At 37.3% G+C, this 20,062-nt stretch overlaps 1 protein-coding gene across 43 annotated transcripts in view; it reads left to right on the top strand.

The window, feature by feature from the left end:
- PCNT (pericentrin) overlaps positions 1-20,062 on the top strand; it is an 83,795-nt gene that overhangs the window by 47,557 nt on the left and 16,176 nt on the right. For 23 of the 43 annotated variants that reach the window (XM_085553763.1, XM_085553762.1, XM_085553761.1 and 20 more), the window contains 14 exons: positions 1,369-1,598; positions 1,967-2,086; positions 2,473-2,493; positions 4,307-4,534; positions 7,640-7,810; positions 9,552-9,704; positions 10,245-10,412; positions 10,758-11,855; positions 13,801-14,316; positions 15,783-15,882; positions 16,240-16,394; positions 17,631-17,828; positions 18,928-19,123; positions 19,818-20,040. In XM_085553763.1, coding sequence (XP_085409889.1) covers positions 1,369-1,598; positions 1,967-2,086; positions 2,473-2,493; positions 4,307-4,534; positions 7,640-7,810; positions 9,552-9,704; positions 10,245-10,412; positions 10,758-11,855; positions 13,801-14,316; positions 15,783-15,882; positions 16,240-16,394; positions 17,631-17,828; positions 18,928-19,123; positions 19,818-20,040 — 3,577 coding nt within the window. The remainder of the gene's footprint in view (positions 1-1,368; positions 1,599-1,966; positions 2,087-2,472; positions 2,494-4,306; positions 4,535-7,639; positions 7,811-9,551; positions 9,705-10,244; positions 10,413-10,757; positions 11,856-13,800; positions 14,317-15,782; positions 15,883-16,239; positions 16,395-17,630; positions 17,829-18,927; positions 19,124-19,817; positions 20,041-20,062) is intronic. The other 20 variants (XM_032445873.2, XM_085553738.1, XM_085553734.1 and 17 more) reach the window with 10 other exon arrangements.

Raw genomic sequence — 20,062 nt, 5'->3', positions numbered from 1 at the left:
AGATAGCGTTATGTAGTTTTGACTGCTTGAGGTTGCATATCATTTTAATACTTCTATAAATGAGTTTCTGTGAATCATTTTCCAGTAGAGATTTTATCATTTGAGATCACTGCCTTTCTGTGACTGCTTAATGCCAAGATGAGCCTTCAGATGTGTTGCATAGATCTGTGCTGTCTAAGCCAGATATCTAACAGAGAGTTCTGCATCATTCCTCCTTTGGTCAGGAGTAAAGGCAGCAGGAAACAAATTTCTAGTGATTTTTTCTACTGTTGGTAGTAAAAGATTGTAAATTTCTCTACTTTTGGATTTGGGTCCATGACCACTGGTAGTCTGTTATAGAATTCTACCTGTCTTACTGTATCACTTCTCTGCAGTTCTTATCTGCCTCTCATCTCTCCCCTGCCTCATCTTCCCTTGTTCATCTTGCTGCTCTTCACCTCTTTTTCTGACTGGATTCCACCACTGTACTGTTCTTGTGGGCTACCATCCTTCCCTGTTCTGCTATTTGACTTAGCCCTTGACATTTCAAACTTAGTGCAAAATACTCATGTTGTACTTGTGTCAATATTAAAAGTTGTCTGTCTGAGCTTTCATATGACATATGAAAGATTTTGTCCCAAAGGAAACACAAAAGATTATTTTCAAGTACTTTTGAGCACAAGTACTTCTGGCTGTCATGGAACTGTATGACAGATTGCAAAGGCTGAATCTGTGCCAGCTCTTTGAATCCAATTGGATTGAATCCTGCTTTGAGTACATTGGCAGAAACTAAAAAGTGGGCTAAGGCACTAGATATTCCATCTCAGTCTGGGAGAAACTCAAAAGCATACTAATTCTTATATAAAATGTGTGACTAACCAAGAATGTTGCAACAAACTTGCACGATTAAAATATGAAAGGATTTTTGTGGTAGCTGCAATCCAATTACAGACATGGATTAACATACAGGATAAGGAGTACTTAACGTATTGTCTCACATGACTGCAAAAAAAATGCTCTTTTTATCTTCCGACTGGTGTGTTGTACCCATTGACAGTGCACTTGTACAAGAAATAGCTGGTAAGGAACTTTGTCACTGAGAAGTTCTTTATTTCAGTTGAATTTGAAAACTACCAAGGGCACTTAGCAAATCTGGCAAGTGGTTAAAGAAGCAGATACAGTTCCGTTTCTCTTGTTTAATTAACTTTTTTGTTTTTTTACCTTGCATACTTTGGTATCCTTTTAATGCAGAGGAAGCAGAGTTGCTACAGTAAGAGACCAAGGATGACTGAGAATCTACTACAAACCTCTTGATTCTGAGTCTTATCAACTCAGGTTGATTTTTGTACCCTATGCTGATAATGTTGTTATGTTTATGTTCTTGTTTAGGTCTACTCAAAGAAGTGGAACTTCTTGCAAAGGAGAAATTGGAACTTGAGTGTCAGGCAGAAAAGGACCATTCCAACTTACGCTCTCAAATGAAAGTTCTGGAGATGGAACTGGAAGAACAGCTGCATAGTAATCAAGACCTTACTAAACAATTGATGGAGGCTGCTGAATTAAAGCAACAAATTGAAGTCCTTGAAAAACAGCTTAAAAACCAACGACAGTTTATGGATGTAAGCAAGCTAGATGCTATATTCTCATGGTTTTTAGGTGATAAATACTACTCCTAGTTTGCAGCAGTCCCTACAATACAATGCATTTTCTTTTCTTTAAAAGATAAGACCATTGTAATTGCTGATGGCAACTTGTATGTTGGAGTTAGATTCTTTTTTTTTCCTTTGTCTTTCCCTGTAATTTTAGCTAAGCTTTCAGGACTACAAAAAGCTTTTTAGGCACTTGTAAGTGAGCATGGCTTCTTCACAGCATAAAAAGCCAAAACAAAACCCAAGCAATGAAACAAGCAAACAACAATTTCTTCTACTCAATAACTTAATGAATTTAAAAGTTTCTGAAAAGGTTTTAATTATCTCTGGGTTGGTAGGAACAAGCTATAGAAAGAGAACACGAACGTGATGATTTTCAGCAAGAAATTAAGAAGCTGGAAGAACAGTTAAAACTTTCGACTAAGTCACAGAATTCAGGAGAGCCCAAGAAGTATGGGGTGAGTAAAATCATGTACATCTCCTTTGGCCATTAAACTACAGCTAGATGTCAGTAATTCTTTGGTGACTGGCTCTTAAGACTTCAGTGCGAGAGTACTTGCATTACTCAGAAGTGTTTTATTTGAACACAAACTACAATGAAGCTTCACAGTTTATGCGTCTGATTTAAATTAAATGTGGAGAGCACAGATACTAACTCTACAAAGGACAACTGAGGAAAGGCTTCTGGGTTCCAAACTTGTTGCATTTGTCCAACTACACTACTTGTCATACAAGATACAGTCCTTTTGTATATATATTTATTTACTTGATACTTTGTTTCAAAAATTAACTTCTGTTTTTTTGTTTGTTTGTTTGTTTTTTTCCATAAATGAACATTATACAGAACTATGACTTGATTCTACAGGTATGAAAAGCAGCATGAACATTTCTTTAACCTTTCCTTCCTTTCTTCTTCCTTTCAAACCCTTCTCCTTAACTAGATACACTTCTGCTTTTTTCTCTTCTTCCTATGTCAAGTCTGCTTCAGTTTGACTCAGAAATAGTGATATATGTCTTAGAATGACATGATCTTTTCAAGAGTGGGAAACTGCTTTCAATTTAATTTCTTGTTTATAAATACTTCCTTTTTATTATTCATTTATTTATTTTTGATGGGGCACTGCATCTAGCGCTAGGACCCCCACACAAGAAAGAAGTGGATCTATTAGAGCGCATCCAGAGGAGAGCAACAATGGTCAGCAGTGACTTATGAAGACAGGCTGAGGGAGCTGGGCTTATTCTGTCTGGGGAAGTTTAGGGCCTCTCTGTATTTAAAAGGAGAGAGTGTGCTGTTGTTTTTTGTTGGTTTTTTTGTTTGGTTTTTTTTTTTTACACCCTCTGATAGTGATAAGACAAGTGGGAATAGTTTTTAACCAAAGAGGGGAGATTTATGTTAGATATTAGGAAAAAAATCTTTACTCAGAGAGCAGGGAGGCCCTGCTGTCCAGGGAGATGTGGGTGCCCCTGGTGCACAAGGTCAGGTTGGATGGGCCCTGGGCAGCCTGATCTTGTGGTGGGGACAACCTGTCCATGGCAGGGGGTTGGAACTAGATGATTTTCACGGTCCCTTTCAACCCAGACTGTTTTGTGATTCACGGAATTTGAAGTCTGACAGACTGTTAAGTGGCTTAGTAAAGGGGAAGTAAAGAAAAGTTTATTATTAGTTGATGTAACTATTTTCAACCTTTCTCAAAAAGGAATAAAAACTTAAATGGAAAAAGGCATGCAAGGGAAGTGACTAAGCAAGTGAAAGAGAATTGTACATACATGTGTAGTATATGCATCAGGATTTAGACAGTTCCTACACAGCTGTTTAACAAAGCTATCATAGCAGGAATTGCTTATTGCACTTAAGCAGTTCATTTGAACTTTTAATTTCTGCATGTAGCAATAAGAGCAGATGACCAAAAAATTCTCTTTTAGAGGATTTTCCATTGCTTTCACTTCTGGGCACCATTTCCATGTCCTTGATGACTTTATCAGTTCTGATATAACTCACTCAGTCACACTCAGTTCTTTCCTGCCTGTCACCTACCAATGCTTCTAGCTCTGCCTTCACATTAGTTATGGGGATGAATGTGTTTTTCTGAGGCTCTTTGCATGATTGGATCTTACTGAGCGAAAATGCAAAGTTGTCGTCCTTTATGAATTTAAGTACCTTGTAGTAAAGGAGTGCTCATTCTCCACTGACTGTAGTGAATTTCTCTGAATTGGAGGTATTGATTAAGTTACAAATTCATTTTTCAGTTCTTGGTGTTTTTCCTTTAAATTGGAATTCACTGAAGTAATGAAAACTAGTTCTGAGGTTACAGAAATAGATCAACATTATTAGTAATAATTAATGTGATACCGAGGTTTTAAAATCTTAATACATAAAACAAATAAGGTCCTTTTTGATGACTGCTGGGCCTTCAGAGTATAATTCTATGCAGCATTTGCTAGAATACTATAAATGCTAAATGAGAGTAATCAAATTTGTATTTGAGAGCCACTCCATTCAGAAAGCAAAGTATCAGGAAATTACTTTTTCATCCTTTTTCTGCCTCTGATTTATCTATTGTCTTAGCACTAGTTTAATCCATAGCAAAATTCTGCCTTCTTAGCCATGAAATTAGTCTTGGTTCCAACTGGAAGCTTCTTACATTGCTGAGTATCCGTCTAATGTGATTTCTGTATAGGTAGAATCTTTACAAGCAGAAGTAAAAGAGAAGGTGGATGATTACAATAAGCTGTTATTAGAAAAGGAACAAAAGCATCAAGAAATTGCAGCTCGTGATAAAGAGATTGAAAAACTGGTGGCACAAGTACAAGAACTGGAGCACAGCAAAACTGAAGTCTCAAAGACTGTAAACTACTTGCAACAACAACTTCAAAAAATGAAGAAATTAGAAACTGAATTAAAACAGGTAATTTTTAAATACTTAACTGGTAAAGACATTATTCAGACAAACTGCTAAGCAATTGAGTATCCTTTTCTGCCTTATAATAAATATTTTTTTCCTTCCAGCAGTTTTCCTTTGTTATGCATTGTTCAGGTGTATGTCAAGTTTGAAGATTTAAGAATAGGGTGATCTAAACTAAATTAACCTTTTAATTGATTACTCCCTAAATAGTTGCTTCCACTATTTTAAAAATAGTGAACAAAGTATTTTTATTATAGCTTCAGTTACGTATGATATAGACTAGCAGGTCTCTTCATTAAGTAGTACTATTGCAATCTCACTGTTGCCAAATAGATGGTATCTGGAGAATTGTTTCAGATTTCTCTGTACAACAAAGGCATCAACATAGTAGAAAAAGTTGTTGAACTTGGAGTACCATCAAGATAAGATGGTTAAAGGACTGGAGCAAATGATTTATGAGGGGAAGCTGAACAGGTTTTGTTTAGCTTTGTGAAGGTCATATTGATGCCTACAAGTATATTATAAAACGAGGTTAGAAAAAGTATAGAGTCAGACTTGGTGGTGCGCTGTGAAAGGAGGAAGGAATACAGGGGAAATTCCAACTAAACGAGGGAGGGTAACTCGTACTGTGGGCAGTCTGTGCTGAAAGAGGCTTTCAGTGTGGCAGTGGTTTCTCTGACTTCCAATTATCTAGAATTTGGCTGGCCAAGTACCTGACCAGAGCTAGGTTTGTTCTGCTTTGAGCTGGGGCTCAGAGCAGAAAGCTCTAGAGATCTTTCCCCGTCAGCTTTCTGTCTAGTTTGCCTTGAAGTGAGTGGAGTCTGCAGGTTGTTTGTAAGTTGCTCTTGTGTCCGAACCCCTGGCACTTTGAACAGGTTTTCATTATTTGTGTGAATTAAAACTATTCTTTTAGATCTCTGAGTATCCCAGTAAATTGGCCATTCTCTACAAATCCTAAACAAGCCAAATTTAAACTTTTTTGAGAAATCATTTTTTTAATTTTAAACAAAGTTGCACCACTGGATTTAGCAGTTGTGGTTATTGTGATAGCTCATCACTAAGCAATTTTGTGAGTCATGTAAGTGTCAAGTAAGCTGTAAGAGCAATTGTGTGTCGCAAGATTTTTTGGTAAAAATACACTCAATATGAGTAGCTGCTGTGGATCTTTATTGCATCCAAAATGCCAACATACAAAAATATGCACATTGCAGGTAATAGAGACTAGTTTTACTGAGAAATAGACCTAGAACAACTAATTTTGAATACGGGATGGTATTTATTTTATGGAGAATGGAGACTTAACTCAGATCTATCTATCCTGTCATCACTTGCTTAGAATCAAATATTAAATATTCCTTGTTCCTTCCTTGTCTAGTTCCTTTCTGTTGTTCAAGCTAGTGATGCTTTTTGTTGGGGTTGGGCCATAGTAGGTTGTAAGCCCTTCTTTTTGCTCCCTTAAGGAGCCTGCTATCCCCATGTATTTTGGCAAGATGCCTTGTTAGACCCTTTATCTGTATGGGAATCCAGAAGTATCTCTTATATTGATGATAGAGCGCATAAAGCTCTGGTTTTTGCCTGGGTTGCTGTTTGCTGTTGCTGGTTCACTGTCATGACCTTAGAACATAGCAACAGGAGAATGTTAAGAGAAACTTCACTCCTTTGTGCAGAGCTCTGGGAATAGTATGGCACACACATAGCTTTGCTGTGTACTAAACGCAGGAACATCTGAGAGGAAGCGGCCTGGTTCTGCTGTGATTGATCCGGATTTTCATGTTGTCATCGGGGGCTTTTTGTAAGCAATCAGAATCTCTGGAATGGTGTGGATAATATCTTGCTCGTGGTTGATGTGAAATCTAAGAGATAGGCACCAGTGTTACTTGGGTTTTGCTGTAGTCTCTGTCATGTCTGTCAGCAGGATTCCGAAGCGGCTGGAGGATACTGTAAGTTCCACGTAGTGATAAGAAAAGTTTGTTTTTCCCTTCCATGCAAACAAATATTTCTCTGGACGGTGCTTTCCTATTCAAAAGTGTGGGTGATACCTTCGTAATTTCTTGCTTTATCATGTGAGAGATAATAGGTGAGGATGACAAAGCATCACACCCCAACTGGCTCTCTCCCTGTAGTTTCCCCATTTCCTCCTGTGAGCTTTGTGGGTGGGGTGGATGTCTCTCTTGAAGCCAGAATGGCTTTTTACCTAAGGGCTGCTGGCTGGAGTCTGGAGATCTTCAGTAACTGAGTGGTGGTTTTGGCAGCTGTTTTAAATATAGGTTGTTGAGCATGCAGTTTTGGTAGTGCAGTACAAATTAAATTTGGTTTTTTGTTTTTTTTTTTTAACTTTATTGATGATTCTTTCATTTTAAGACCAGAAGGTGTTATCTGTGTACTCAAAGTCTTAGTTCTCTAATTAGAGAAGTCAGTCAGTTTTTTTCACTTAATGAATCTAAAATAACCATGTTATTAGAGGTGTGTTTATTGGGCTATGGCATATTTTTTTAAGAAAAAAAATGTGTGCCTGTCAGTTGGATAACTACCCAAGTTACCCAAGTGAAGTTTTTCTTCTTGAAGTGACCAAGATCCTGAGAAATACTTGTGAGAAAACCATATTGGGAACTGAAGGAGAAGCTTTAAAAATAAAGACAAAAACAAAAACATGATAGCTTGAGAGACCACACCATCTGACAGAAATATAGTGCTAGTGCTTCATGTTCTGACATAATGTGATATATTTGTAGGTAGTGTTTGGTCTACCTTCCACCACCTAAATCTTCACCTCTTGAGTTTAGCTTGGTAAATATATGGTAATATACTCAAATTGGATATTGCTATTGATCATTAACCTTATGGAACAGTGTAAAATTGAAAAAGTATGGTCTTATGGCTGTGTGCTAAATTTTCAGCACTTAAAATTAGATTGACAAATGTGCTAAAAACATTCAATAGTTTTACATCACTGTGCCTTCGTAGAGCACTGGAAATAAGTATTTTTGTTCTTGCATTAGAGCTTGAAGAATCATGCTTCAGGCATGAAGACATATTCTGGCAGGATTATTCTGTTTGATTAGGTCTGTATATTGAGTACAGTCAACACTAACATAAGTTACCTTGCAGGATAAAGAAGCATTGCAACAGCAGCAGTACAAGAATTTGATTCAGATCTCTGCCCTGCAATCTAAACTGGATGAAGTGAGGCATGGAGTACCTGTGGAAGGCACTTCTGACCAAGGGCTGAAGGAACGGTTACAGGCAGAACAGGAATCACTTGAGAGGAAAGAAGGAGAGGTAATCTGTTCAGTTTCAGTGTTATCCTGATCCTTATTAGATCACTCATGTAGTTCTAGAATCATCTGCAAACTTGTAACTGAGAGTTTAATCCTTGGATTAAGTTTTTGAATGCACCTACTCACCCCTGTATACTTATGCTGTATATTCCGATACTATCAGGTAATGTTCACCCTCAGCAGTTCTGCAGACAACACCAGTCTGAGTGGTGCAGTTGATATGATAGAATGAAGAGGTGCCATGCAAAGGGACCTTGACAAACTGGAAAGGCGAGCCACTATGAACCTAATGAGGTTCAACAAAGCCAAGTATGAGGTGTTACATTTGTTTTGGGGCAATCCTAGGTATGTGTACAGACCTGGAGAAGAACTCATAGAGAGCAGCCCTGCTGAGGAAGGACTTAGGGGTCCTGGTAGGTGAAAAACATAATGTAAACAAAGAGTGTTCATTTTCAGTCCTAAAGGCTAACTTGGTCCTAAGCTGCTTCAAAAGAGGAGTGGCCAGCAGAGCAAGGGATGTGATTGCTTGTCTCTACTCAGCCTTCATGAGGCCAATCTGGAGTGTGAAGCCCCCAACACAAGAAAGATATGGAGCTGTTGGAACAGGTCCAGATGAGGACCGCTAAGATGGTCAGAGGGCTGAAGCACCATTTCTGTAAAGAAATAGGCTTGCTGAGGCTGGAAAAGAGAAGACTGTGGGGAGAGCTCATTGTGGCCTCCCAGTTTTTAAAGGGAGATTATAAGCAGGAGGGAAATAAACTTTTTACACCCTCTGATAGTGATAATACAATGATTTTAAAGGAATGGTTTTAAACTAAAGGAGGGGAGATTTAGATTAGATGTTATGGGGAAATTTCTCACTGAAAGAGTGGTGATGGCCTGGCACAGGATGCTCAGGGATAGGCAGCCTTGATCTAGTGTTTGATCTAGCCATTGGCAAGACTGCCTACAGCCGAGGAGTTGGAGCTTGACGATCCTTGGGGTCCCTTCCTGCCCAAGCCATTTTATGATTCTATTGCATAATTTTTACATGTGTAATATACAAACACACAGACCAATTTAGGATGTGCAATAAGAACAAAAAGGATTGAATGATCCTCCAGTTGATTGCACATCTGTGTTACAAGAGCCGGAAGCTTCATGTCTCTCCAGAAGTCATATTTCGGAAGTCAGTAGGCCTTTTTCTTAAAGCATCGAAACCTCGCTACATAGTAGAGCAAGAGATGGTAAAAAAAAATTTTAAAAAAATAAAAACTGTGAGGAATATGTCATTGCTTTTTCTCCTACGTGTGTAAGGTTTCAATGCTCAGATTTGTGTTGTTTTTTTTTTTAATAGCTGTGTACTGGGATTAGTGCTGTGATGTTACTTTCTGCCTCTTAATAGAAGAACAGTGTTATTGCTTGTGATAATGTCAAGCATCAAAGGCTAACGCTTAATTTTTTTATTAAGCATTTTATCTCAAACTACATAAGTGGTCAAGCCTGCATAGCTCAGAACATAGGTTAACACATCTTTCATGAGCAGTTTTATTTTTATAAAGAAAAATAAATTCACCATTGCAGGAATTTGATAACCAGATGAGGAGCTGGGGCACTAGCTTTTTGCTCTTTGTATGCGTCAGATATTAGTGTCATTAGGATCTGCTGAAAAGACTTTCAGTAGGTATAGAAAAGAGTGAAACTTCCTTTCTGCTTAAATTTCAGAGATTATTAAAACAACTATGCATTTGCTTTATTTCTAGATTGCGAGCTTGTTAGACCACCTAGAACAACATAAAGATAAATTGGCCAGTAAAAATGAGGAGATATTACAGCTGAAATTGCAGCTAGAGGTGCAAAAAAATCTTAGCTCTTTGACTATCAACCAGCTTCAGGTAGAGAATGCACAACTGAAGGTAGGCTTCCTTAGCTTTAGTGTTCACTGGCTAAAACTTTGGAGACATCTTATTATAAGTATTGTGGCCTTTATTTCATATTGTGATAAACATGCATTTTGTTTATTTCTATTTTAATGAAAATGCAATATTCTCTTGCCAAAAGATATCCCAGAACGCCTCAAACACTGTAGATTCATGCTTTGCTTACGGCAATATCTTCTATATTAATTTGACTTTAGAAGCTTAGCTTTTTCTTTGATCCTAATAATGATGTGTACTGTTTTGTATGCATACCTGACATGTGTGGCTGTAGCGAATACTTTAAGTTGTAAAACTGGTTGATTGTCAGTCATTAGTTTTTGTCTCACCTTGAAAATTAAGAAACAGTGTGTCAGTTTAATCCAGCGATACAAACCCAAATAAACTAGTTGCCCTTGTTTTGTTAAATTAATAATACGATAAGGAGGAGAACACTTAAATACAGGCTGTAATTCCCTCCTGCCATGGGGCTGGGAGAGAAATAGGCCTTTCTAATGAGATTAATGTTTTTCTCATTAGGATCTAACAAAACTTCATGTAAAGCAAAATGGAGACTTAGATGTAAGTGATGCCTCAGTTCTGTCCCTCCCGCAAGCACTACTTAAGGAAAAGAATCAAGAAATAGATCACCTGAATGAACAGCTGAGAAGACTCAAGTATGAGCTAGTGAATACCCTCGAGAATAAAGTAAGAATATTTACTAGAAGTTTGCTGCTTGATTTTTGGAGGAGATCATAGAATAGTAGTATCATTTGAGTTGGAAGGGATCCTTGAAGTCCATCTGAACTCTAGTCCAACTCTCCTGAAATGAGCAACGTTGTCATATTGAAAATGAAGTCTGTTTGGTAATTCTCTTAAGAAAGAGAGTATTCTGAGTAGCTGTCCACCTGAAACTTAAGAGTTCTTTCTGCTGTGTCACCTTTATGATTTAATACTTGTGCAATCTAAAGAAATCAAAAACTGTTTTGAATTCTACATGCAATAGTAATTCTGCCTACATACTTTAATCTTTCAACATTATCCTTTTGTTAGGTTATGGAAGACCAAAAATCTGAAATTGAGGAACTCAGGTCTGTTATTGAGCACCTTCGTGGGGACCAGGAACGGCTGTGTAAAGACAAAGATGAAGAGGTAGAGCAACTTCACGGAGTAATTGAGAAGCTACAAAAAGAGTTGGCACAATTTGGACCAGTATGTCATGAAGTTAGTGACAACCAAGGTGACATTTTTCAATTTGGGTTGGAAAAATCAGTGGAAAACCTGCAGAAGGAGTTGAAGAAAGGGTTGATAGATTGTCAGGGTGACACTGATCTACATGGAAGAAATGCATTGCTACTCTCCAAGGTGCAGGAACTTGAGGAAGAGCTAGAGTTTGCCTCAGCTGTTAGAAGAGACCTGCAGGAGCAGCTAGAAGAGAAAGAATCACAGTTCAAAACGGAAGTGGAAATTTTAGAGAAAAAATGCCAAAACATGCAGGAATCATCAAGGCAGCACTGTGCAGAGCTAAACACTCTGAGATTACAGTACAGTGCACTTCAGGAAGAGTACAGCCTTCTACAAACACATATTTCTCAGAGAGAGTTTGAAGCAAGGATTGCTGCTTCTCATGTTCAGGAACTCAAAGATAGCGTGAAAGATAGGGAAGTGAGTATTCTTGGAAAAGACAAGCAGGTAAGGACAATGGCAGATCAAAGAAAAGATGAAGAAGGTGAATTGCAGTACTTAACAAAACAGGCATCAGAGCTTGAAACTGAGTTGAGGAGAGATGCAAGTCAGGCTCAAGATGCCTATAGTCATGAATTAGAAGTTTCTAGACTTGATTTACATGTGCAAGCAATGAATCAGAAAGAAGTATCTAATCAGAGAGAAACTGATGAATTGCAAGGTAACACAACAAAATTGAAAGATCAAATCAAGATTTACACAAAAGAGCTCGAAGACTTACGTTTGGAAAGAGATGAACTTCTTGCACAGCTGGAATTGTACAAGCCAAAGGAGCAACGCGATAAGGAGAATGCTGACTGTCCTTTGGGACAAAGACAAGGCGAAGTTCTTAAGAAAGGAATGAAGGAATTGGAAGCACTGGAAACACATGTTGGTCAGTCGTTTGATTCCCCAACTGATAATCTGGTATGTGATTTCATTTTTTTAATGGTGTCCTGATTTTGTTTTTAGTAAGCTAATTTAATGTGTTTTGTAAAGCCTTATTGTTTGTGTTCTTTTCAGTGCTGTAATAGTAGAAATAAAAAAACTGATACAATGGCCTGTACTACACTCTTCTAAGAAAGAGTGATGACGAATAATGTAGTATAAAAATGGCTTTATTGAGTCAATTTAGGGGTCTGTTTTTGCATCGTTTCTCAGGCACTGACTAGAGAGAAATAATTTTATTATAAAACTTTATTTACTCTGAACCATTTTATTTTCTCCAAATAACAAAACATGAGCTTATATTAAGTTATTCAGTTTTTGAAACAGTAGAATTCAGATTACTTGTTTTTTCAGAGAGCTGTATTCATCTGTCATATACCAAGTTACTGTCCACTAAGGCTCCCTTACACAGGTGTTAAGTGTTGGTAAGAGAGCTTATGTCGTGGGTGTCCAGCCTTTTGGCTTGGTCGGGCCACACCAAGTGAACAGAAATTGTCTTGTACCATATACATAAAGGTTGCCTTGAAAGTCCTACTTATTTCCGTGAAAACTACAACTGATACAAATAACACCTTTGATAGGACAAACTCCCAGTTCAAAGTGCTGTTTTTCACTGTAGTCACCGTGCGTTTTCACCAGTGATGAACAAGAGACTGCATGTCACACTCATAAAAATATATGCTGGCAAAAGTGACCCACTGCTAAAACATACCACCACTGCCTCACCGTGTTCACATCCACAGTTTGGTCTCCATAAACATTCAGCAAGTGTCAATGAATGTCAGTACGCGCCCTTTTTTCTTCATGGAGGAATTAAGTTCCCCCCCTTTGCTTCATCTATTTGAAGTAGAAATTTGGTTTCTCAAATGTTTAAATCCCTGTATGTATGCCAGCCTGTGTATTTCCATGTTTAAGTGCTACAAGTAGTAGGGTAGGTTGAAGAGAGGAGGTCATCAAGGTTGGAGAATGCTGTGTGAAAGTAAGCAAATTAGTTGTCTTAAAGCATGTGTTCTAACAGACCTGTTCATGTGGACCCAGTTCATCCTAGAATAAGGAAAACTACAGTATTTGATTTATTCTATGAACTATTTTGGCAAGATAGCTGAGAGCTGGAGAAGGGGGGAGATAGTGGTATTTAGGTGATGCTTTTGTTCTAATATGAATTAGGTAAATGTCATTTGGGATGCGATGCTGGACCACTTAAGGGAAAATGAAATGATCATTGCTTAGAGTACCAAATCAGAAAACCTGCATGAAATTAAACAGTTCTTTACTTACCCCTAAATAGCGAATTAAAGCTGGTTGAAAATGTGAACGTTGAAGAGCCTTTATGTAGCAGTGGATGTGATGCAAACAAATGCAGTGTTCTTAGAGGAGCAAAGAAACACCTTACCGTTAATCTTAGCTTCAAAAGTGGAAGTAGTGAAAATCAGGAAATACATTAACATGAAAGGTAGAAGAGTATCTAAAAGGTTTTCCTAGTTCCTTCTGAGTTAGAATGGCAGGTAAAAGAGCTGTCCATAGAACTACTCATCCTCTTTTTTTTTTCCTGGTGTCCTGGGTCAGAAATTAAGTCTTAAGTTAATTCAAGAGAGTTTTCTAGTTTTGATTTGTATTTTTTTAAAGTAGGAAGATTATCTACACAGCTACAAGAATATCCTTTTTCTTGTATGATCCAAAAGTCAGCTGGTACATTTTTTTTTCTGGATATGTTTTTAATAGGATATATTTTTTCTCTGATGATTTGCCTGTTTAAAAACGCCAGCTGGTGTGTAAACTGAAGTTTGGAACTGTATTTATATAAAATCTAGAAATCATCATAGATTTGATTAATAAATCAGAGAGGAACTTTTAAGTGTGCATTTTACATTTCTAAAATAATATTTAAATTCCACCGAACAATTAACGTGTTATCTCATTGCAGGAAAAAGTTGCTTTGTTTGACTTTACTGCTCATGATAGAAATAAACAGTCTCAGGTTAAGCAATCAGAAGAAAATATCTCGATTCAGAAACTGGACACAATCAGCAGCTCTGAAGAACAGCAAACTTTGAAAAAGCATCACCATCAAATTCCCGGTTCTCTAAAAACCAATGCGGATGCAGGCTGTGCTGAAGGTACTATTAAAAACTTTCAGGATTTCATTGTGGATGTGACTTCGTGGGATTCACCTGAGATTATGAGAAAGCAAGATAAAAGCATGGAACTTCCATCGGTGCTTAATCTGACACCCTTTTCAGAAGCTGAAAGTACAGGTCTTGAAATGGTGCACAGTAGGTCGTCTCTGCAGGGTGATAACTTGGTTTTGTTGGGGTTTTCTCACCTTTATGAAAATGGCAGTGAGGAAGCAGCAGACAGAGCAGATGTAAAATCTCCAGTTTCCTCCAAAAGTACCTACTCTGCTGATGCCAATGACCAAGATATGGAAAAGAAGATTTTGGTAAGTGGTATTTCATGTCTGATTTCCTTCTAATTACACAAGACTGCTCAGTTTTGTCATCCTAAATCACTGCTGAGCCATTGGCTCTAAATAGTAGAAATCTATACACTGAAACACTGTACAGTCTTCTTCTGGATATATCATTATTAGTTTCTCTCTCACTGTCATACACTAGAGAAAACTCTGAACTGTACTCAAACAATGTCTACCACAGCTTATACTAAGTGAAAATAGTATTCCAAAATCTAAAATTGAACAGTAAGATGCGCATACCATGCTTACTGTCTTATCATATCAGCAGCATAAAGACTATCGGTAAAAGTATGGGTATTGCTCTTGTGTTCTTACAAGGCTTGTTGAGAGGCCACTGCAAATGATGATACTTTTCTGGTGAGGCTTCATTGAAGTAACTGAGAAAATTTATGGTAATGCTTCATGTGTAAGTAGGTAATTGAGCTGAAAACTCTAAAGCTGTGCTTCCAGAATACTCAATTTACTGTAACAGTTCTCTGCTGGTGAGTAATTTTGTCATAGAGAGTTAGAAGACTTTTAAATGGGAGAATAAGTGTATCTGCACAGAAAAGCTCCTCTCAGAGACAGCCAAGTTAGATTCAGCTCTGGAGCTAAGAAAAATGTATTTCTCTGATAGAAGACCAAATGTTTGGGCTGGTTTTGGCTTGATGGCTTTGTGGAAGTTAGCACAACTCTTAGTGTGGTACTACAGAGGGCCATTCTGTCAAAGGAGTTGGGAACCTGGTTTTCAGTGTTTAAAAATAAATAAAAACAAACAAAGAAACAAAAAACCAGATTGGATGGATGCTGACTGGATTGTGATTACAATTATATATTGAAGATAAGCTTAATCCTATTTTATTTGAAAAGGATGAATCTTTTAGATGCTGACAGAATAGCAGATGTTGTATGATGTTTTGCATTTTGGGAACCTTATCATGAGGTGTCCTTAATCTTCAGGCCACTGCTATATGCCCACAAACAAACTGAACAGGTTTCAGTAGAGCTCTATCGTTTTTCCTTGATTTGCATATTTCATCATTTAATGTGCAGTTTAAAGTATCTTTTCATGCTGCAGAAAAACAGTTTTATTCTTCTTGCAAACTGTAAAATGTCTCTAATGTTTCTACTTATTCCCCTGTGCTACAGCTAAAGCATATCTATTAAGAAATTATTACAGTGTTCCTCTTAAATTACAAACCATCTGAGACTAAACAAAAAATTCTGTTCTTTCAAAGGCCGTTCTGTTTCTTCAGAGTATTGAAAGGGAGAAAAATTCAGGTGAAAAGGCTTTTGCTGAGTACCTGTGGTGCATTTGCTGTTGTATTTGCTGTAACTAACTTTGAAATCAAGTAGGCATTTGCTAAATTCAACACCAATAATAAAGTTACTGTAAGTATAGAAACAGTGTCTGATTTCAGAAAACTAAATTAATGTGAAAAACTATTTCCAAGCAGAGGAGAGAAGCAGATAATCTAACTCCATCTGATTTGCAAGATGATGTACGATCGGGAGTATCTGCCATAGATGTGCTGAGCAACGGATGTGACAGCAGTGAGTTTAACTTTGTGTATCCCTTTTACCTTTTGATAACTGGTATAAAAGTATACCATTTCCACTATCTCCAGTTTTCTTTTACTGTGCATTTGAAAGTTGTCCTTTTCTTAGTTGGCTCAGAAATGTTTGTATATTCAAGCTAGTGAAAGCCTGCTTTTACCTTTTCATTTGTATATGCTAGAAATGAGACATGGGAGTTTAGTGAGTCCTGACATAATAACATCATCATCTCTGTGGCCAAAGGCAGCTTATGACCTTTTTACTTGTTTAAGTAGGTTGTCTTGCACAGTTCTGCTGGTTTTGAGTTCTCTGTGTTTGTAACCTCTGGGGTGGGGGAACTGTCTCTTTCTCTAGGTACCGGATCAAATCTGGCAGCTAAACTGAATGAGCAGTTACAAACATCAGACCATCCAGATGCTAATGTCATGGCTTACCTGCAGTACTGTGGCATGTTTCCAGATATTATGGAATCAGTGAGAGAAAAAGAAATGCTTTCCCCGCAACTAAAGGTAATATATAAATCATGTAAGCATACTAGTGAATTAAAATTGGAAGTGCAGAAGTGAAATGCTGATAGTGTTAACTGCTACGTTTGTACTGTAAACTTTCTATAATGGCTTTAACCTCAAATTGAGGTAGGCTACAGGGGGTTCAATTGCAATAGTACTTGAAGAAACATGAGTGATATTAAAAGAGAAATAGTATACTTTCAACATAATAACTGCTGCTTCCCCAAATGTCTAACAGACACTTTCAGCTTACTCAATAGATGAAGGAGGATATAAAAAAAGAGTTGTTAAACATTTAGTTGCTTTCATGGATTGTCAATTATTACTGGAAAACCTGCACAGTCCAGTACCAAATGTTTGGTATGAGCGATTTAGTGTTTCCATTGTTAATGTTTGCTGAAGGGTTGTAGCATGAAACATTGCTTCTTGCAGTACTAACTGAACCTGAACTCAGGTTGGTTCAAGTTAAGTTCTTCACAAAAAGTGCAAAGAAAATACACCAGTAGTTAAGGAAAAATACCGTGGTGTTGTTAAAGTGAGTAGCAAAAAGATACAGCTCTGTGTGAGGGCTGAGGTATTTTTGGTTAGATGTAAGTAGAAAATGGCTTAAATCTCCAGTGACTCTTCCTGAAATGAGACATCTGTGCATTGGATAATAGCTTGTGAACAGGGAATTTGTTTAAAACAGATTATTTTGCTTGACAGTTTTAGGGAAAACGGAGTTTGCTGTGTAAATTAAGACTGATTATTTTGGGAGGTGTTATTTCTATGTAATCTGCTAGACCAAACTAAGGTTGTCTAAATGCATAATTAGGTTATCTGGTATCACTGGCATATGGTGACGTGATAGAACATGGATAATTTTTCTATGAATAAGTACTTCAGAGAGAACAAAGACTGGGTACGGTCCTTTATCTTAGTTGCATGTTTGCATGGTGGCATACACAGCAATAGATAGGCTGGTCTGTGCTTCAACATTTGTACTGTAACAGCACCAATCTCAGTGGTTAGGACACAGTCAGCAGTTACCAGAGAATGTTATGTAAGTGTGTGTAAGTGTATTCTGATTTTGCTAGGCACATCAAGTAGTGGAACAGAACTGCATGCCTTTATTGATATTACAACCAAGTACAAACTTAATTTTGTTGTTTATTTCTACTGCATCCTACTCATATGCTGTCATGATGGTGATGCCTATTTTCGAATATTTAGTATTGCTTTCTTTTTCTTTCTCAGACTGTGCTGAAGTTGGTGTATGAGGAGAGCCACAAGATATTGGCTTTGTCAGAACATTCCTTTGGTTTTAAGGAGCTGAAGAACGTTCATCAGACAAAAGCAATCATGGAAGGATGGCAAAAAGAGGGCTTAGCCTTGCTGAATGCTATACAGTCACTGAAAGATTATCTTAGCAAGATGGAAGATAGAGGAGATAAGGTAAGACACGGAAGATGGCTTCCACCCTTTAAAATCTGCTTGACTTTTTTTAGTATGTATATATTTGGGTATATGCATATGCTGTGTTATTATGTGTATATACATACATATGTAAGAGGAACAGAAAACTACGAAGATTTGAACAGGACTCTCGAATGCCTTGGCTCTACTTAAATTAGTAGTAATGTATCAGTAATGACATCAATGAGTAGGTTAGAGAGAGATCATATAGGTGTTGTGGTTTGTTTGGGTTTTTGTGTTTGTTTTTTTCCAATAAAAACCAACACAGGAGCATTCGGATTTTGCTACTGATTGTAGAGGAGAACTTCTTTTAAGTACAGAGTATGTCTGAGTAGGAGAAAAACGTGCTGCAAATTGACCTGATGTTTCATGTCTCCAGTCCTGGGTGTGGTGATGAAGTTGTGTTAGTGGAAGAACTGGTATATGTAGTGAAACAACAAGAAAATAAGGCCTCTGAGTGTTATGCTCCCAAATCACTTCTATTCCCTCATACTTAATTTTGAAGTTTGATCTGGACATGGATACTATCATTGTTTTAAAGATTTACTAATTCAGTTGTTAAATCACGCCCTGTGCATCAATCTAGATTGGGTGGGATCATGAGGCTTTTATGGGAGTCTGTGTTTTGGTACCATTTTCTCAAACTCTTGTGTCTTGTGTTATAAAGCCTGTTGATTATTTTACCTAGGAGTCAGAAATAAAGTAGTGACCACCAGACTGGGCAGGGAAAAAGAAATGCTTGCTAAAATAATTCTATCTGGAGCTTCACAAACTTCTCTTGCAAAGAGTGTATCGTGAGCTAACTCCATATCGGTTTGGGATTTTTTCATTGTAACAATTAGCTTTCAGCTTCAGTGTATAAACTACTATTAATAACTACTGTGCTGTTAAGAAGCTAGTTAAGTTGGGTCTTCTGTTTCATAAGGTTAACTTTTTGAATCAAAAAGATGTACAAACTTGGTCATTTGGATTTGCCTCCTTTTAACAGTTGTACATATGAGGGTTACTCTGGGATTTATCTTTGTAGAAGGAAGAAAGAATATACTGGTAGATTAAACAGGACTTGGTTCTTTTTTAGGAGGAACAGAGGCAGATGGTTGTGGAGCACCTTTTCTCTTCAGACCGGAACAACTTGCTCTCTGAGATACAGGAGCTTCGAGCTCAACTACGCATGACACATCTTCAGAATCAAGAGAAGCTACAACAGTTGCAGGAAACTCTTACTAATGTAGAAGATCAAGGGAGCAAACAAGAACACCAGCTTCGAAGGAAAGGTAGTAATTGTCAAGTTCTTGTCTTCTGCTTTTCTATGTCAGTTCTTTCTTTTTTTGCCTAGCAGATAAAAGGAAAAAAAGTATAAACTGTTCTGCAAAGAAGCTGATGATAAACAGTTCTTCAGTTTAATTAGTGCACTTACGGTTCCTGCTATTTTTGCAGGCTAAGAAGCAGGCCTTTTCTTCTTAATTCAAATGTTAGTGGTTAAGAAAACTTTGTGAAAAATAAAGAAGCTTAAAAAAAACCAACAGGATATTTGATATATATACATATTTGATGAAAATATATATATATATTTGATGTTAAATCAATGCTTTTTCCTAACAAGTTGTAGAATCTATTATTAATAGGTGATCTGCAGTATATCACAGTAGCTCATTTAGTCTGATACAGCTTTTATATTCTTCCCTTGTCCACTAGCAGCAAAACTTTAGCATATTTCATAGAACCATAGAATCGCCAAGGTTGGAAAAGACCTAAAAGATCATTCATTCCAACTGTTCACCTATTATCAATAGCCCAATAGCAATATTTGTATATCTTTCCAGTTATTCATATCATATATGAAAATAAATGAATTCTCTGGTCAAGAATACTTTACTACAGCTCATTTTTCTGCAATTGGAGCAGTATGACTGATAAACTTAATGTCAAAATCTCTGTAAAATGAATGTTCGTGTTTTCTTATCCTAGTTGAATTATTGGAATATAAACTTCAGCAGGAAAAATGCATTGTGAGTGACCTGCATAGCACACTGTCTGAGGAGCAGAAGAGAGCCTCTGAAACATGTGAACTCTTGAATCAAGAAAAAGCAGCAGTATCAACCCTGAAGTCAGATCTGTATGAACATAAACAAGAAAATGAAAGGCTGCAGAAATCTCTAGAAGAGCATCAGAGAGAAATAAACAAGCTCCGGTGAGAAGTACAGTTTGTATAT

Source organism: Coturnix japonica, chromosome 7 (assembly GCF_054131305.1).
Source record: "Coturnix japonica strain WE chromosome 7, WE-NBRP24, whole genome shotgun sequence".
NCBI classification, from domain to species: domain Eukaryota; kingdom Metazoa; phylum Chordata; class Aves; order Galliformes; family Phasianidae; genus Coturnix; species Coturnix japonica.
This window is presented reverse-complemented; position numbering and strand designations above follow the sequence as displayed.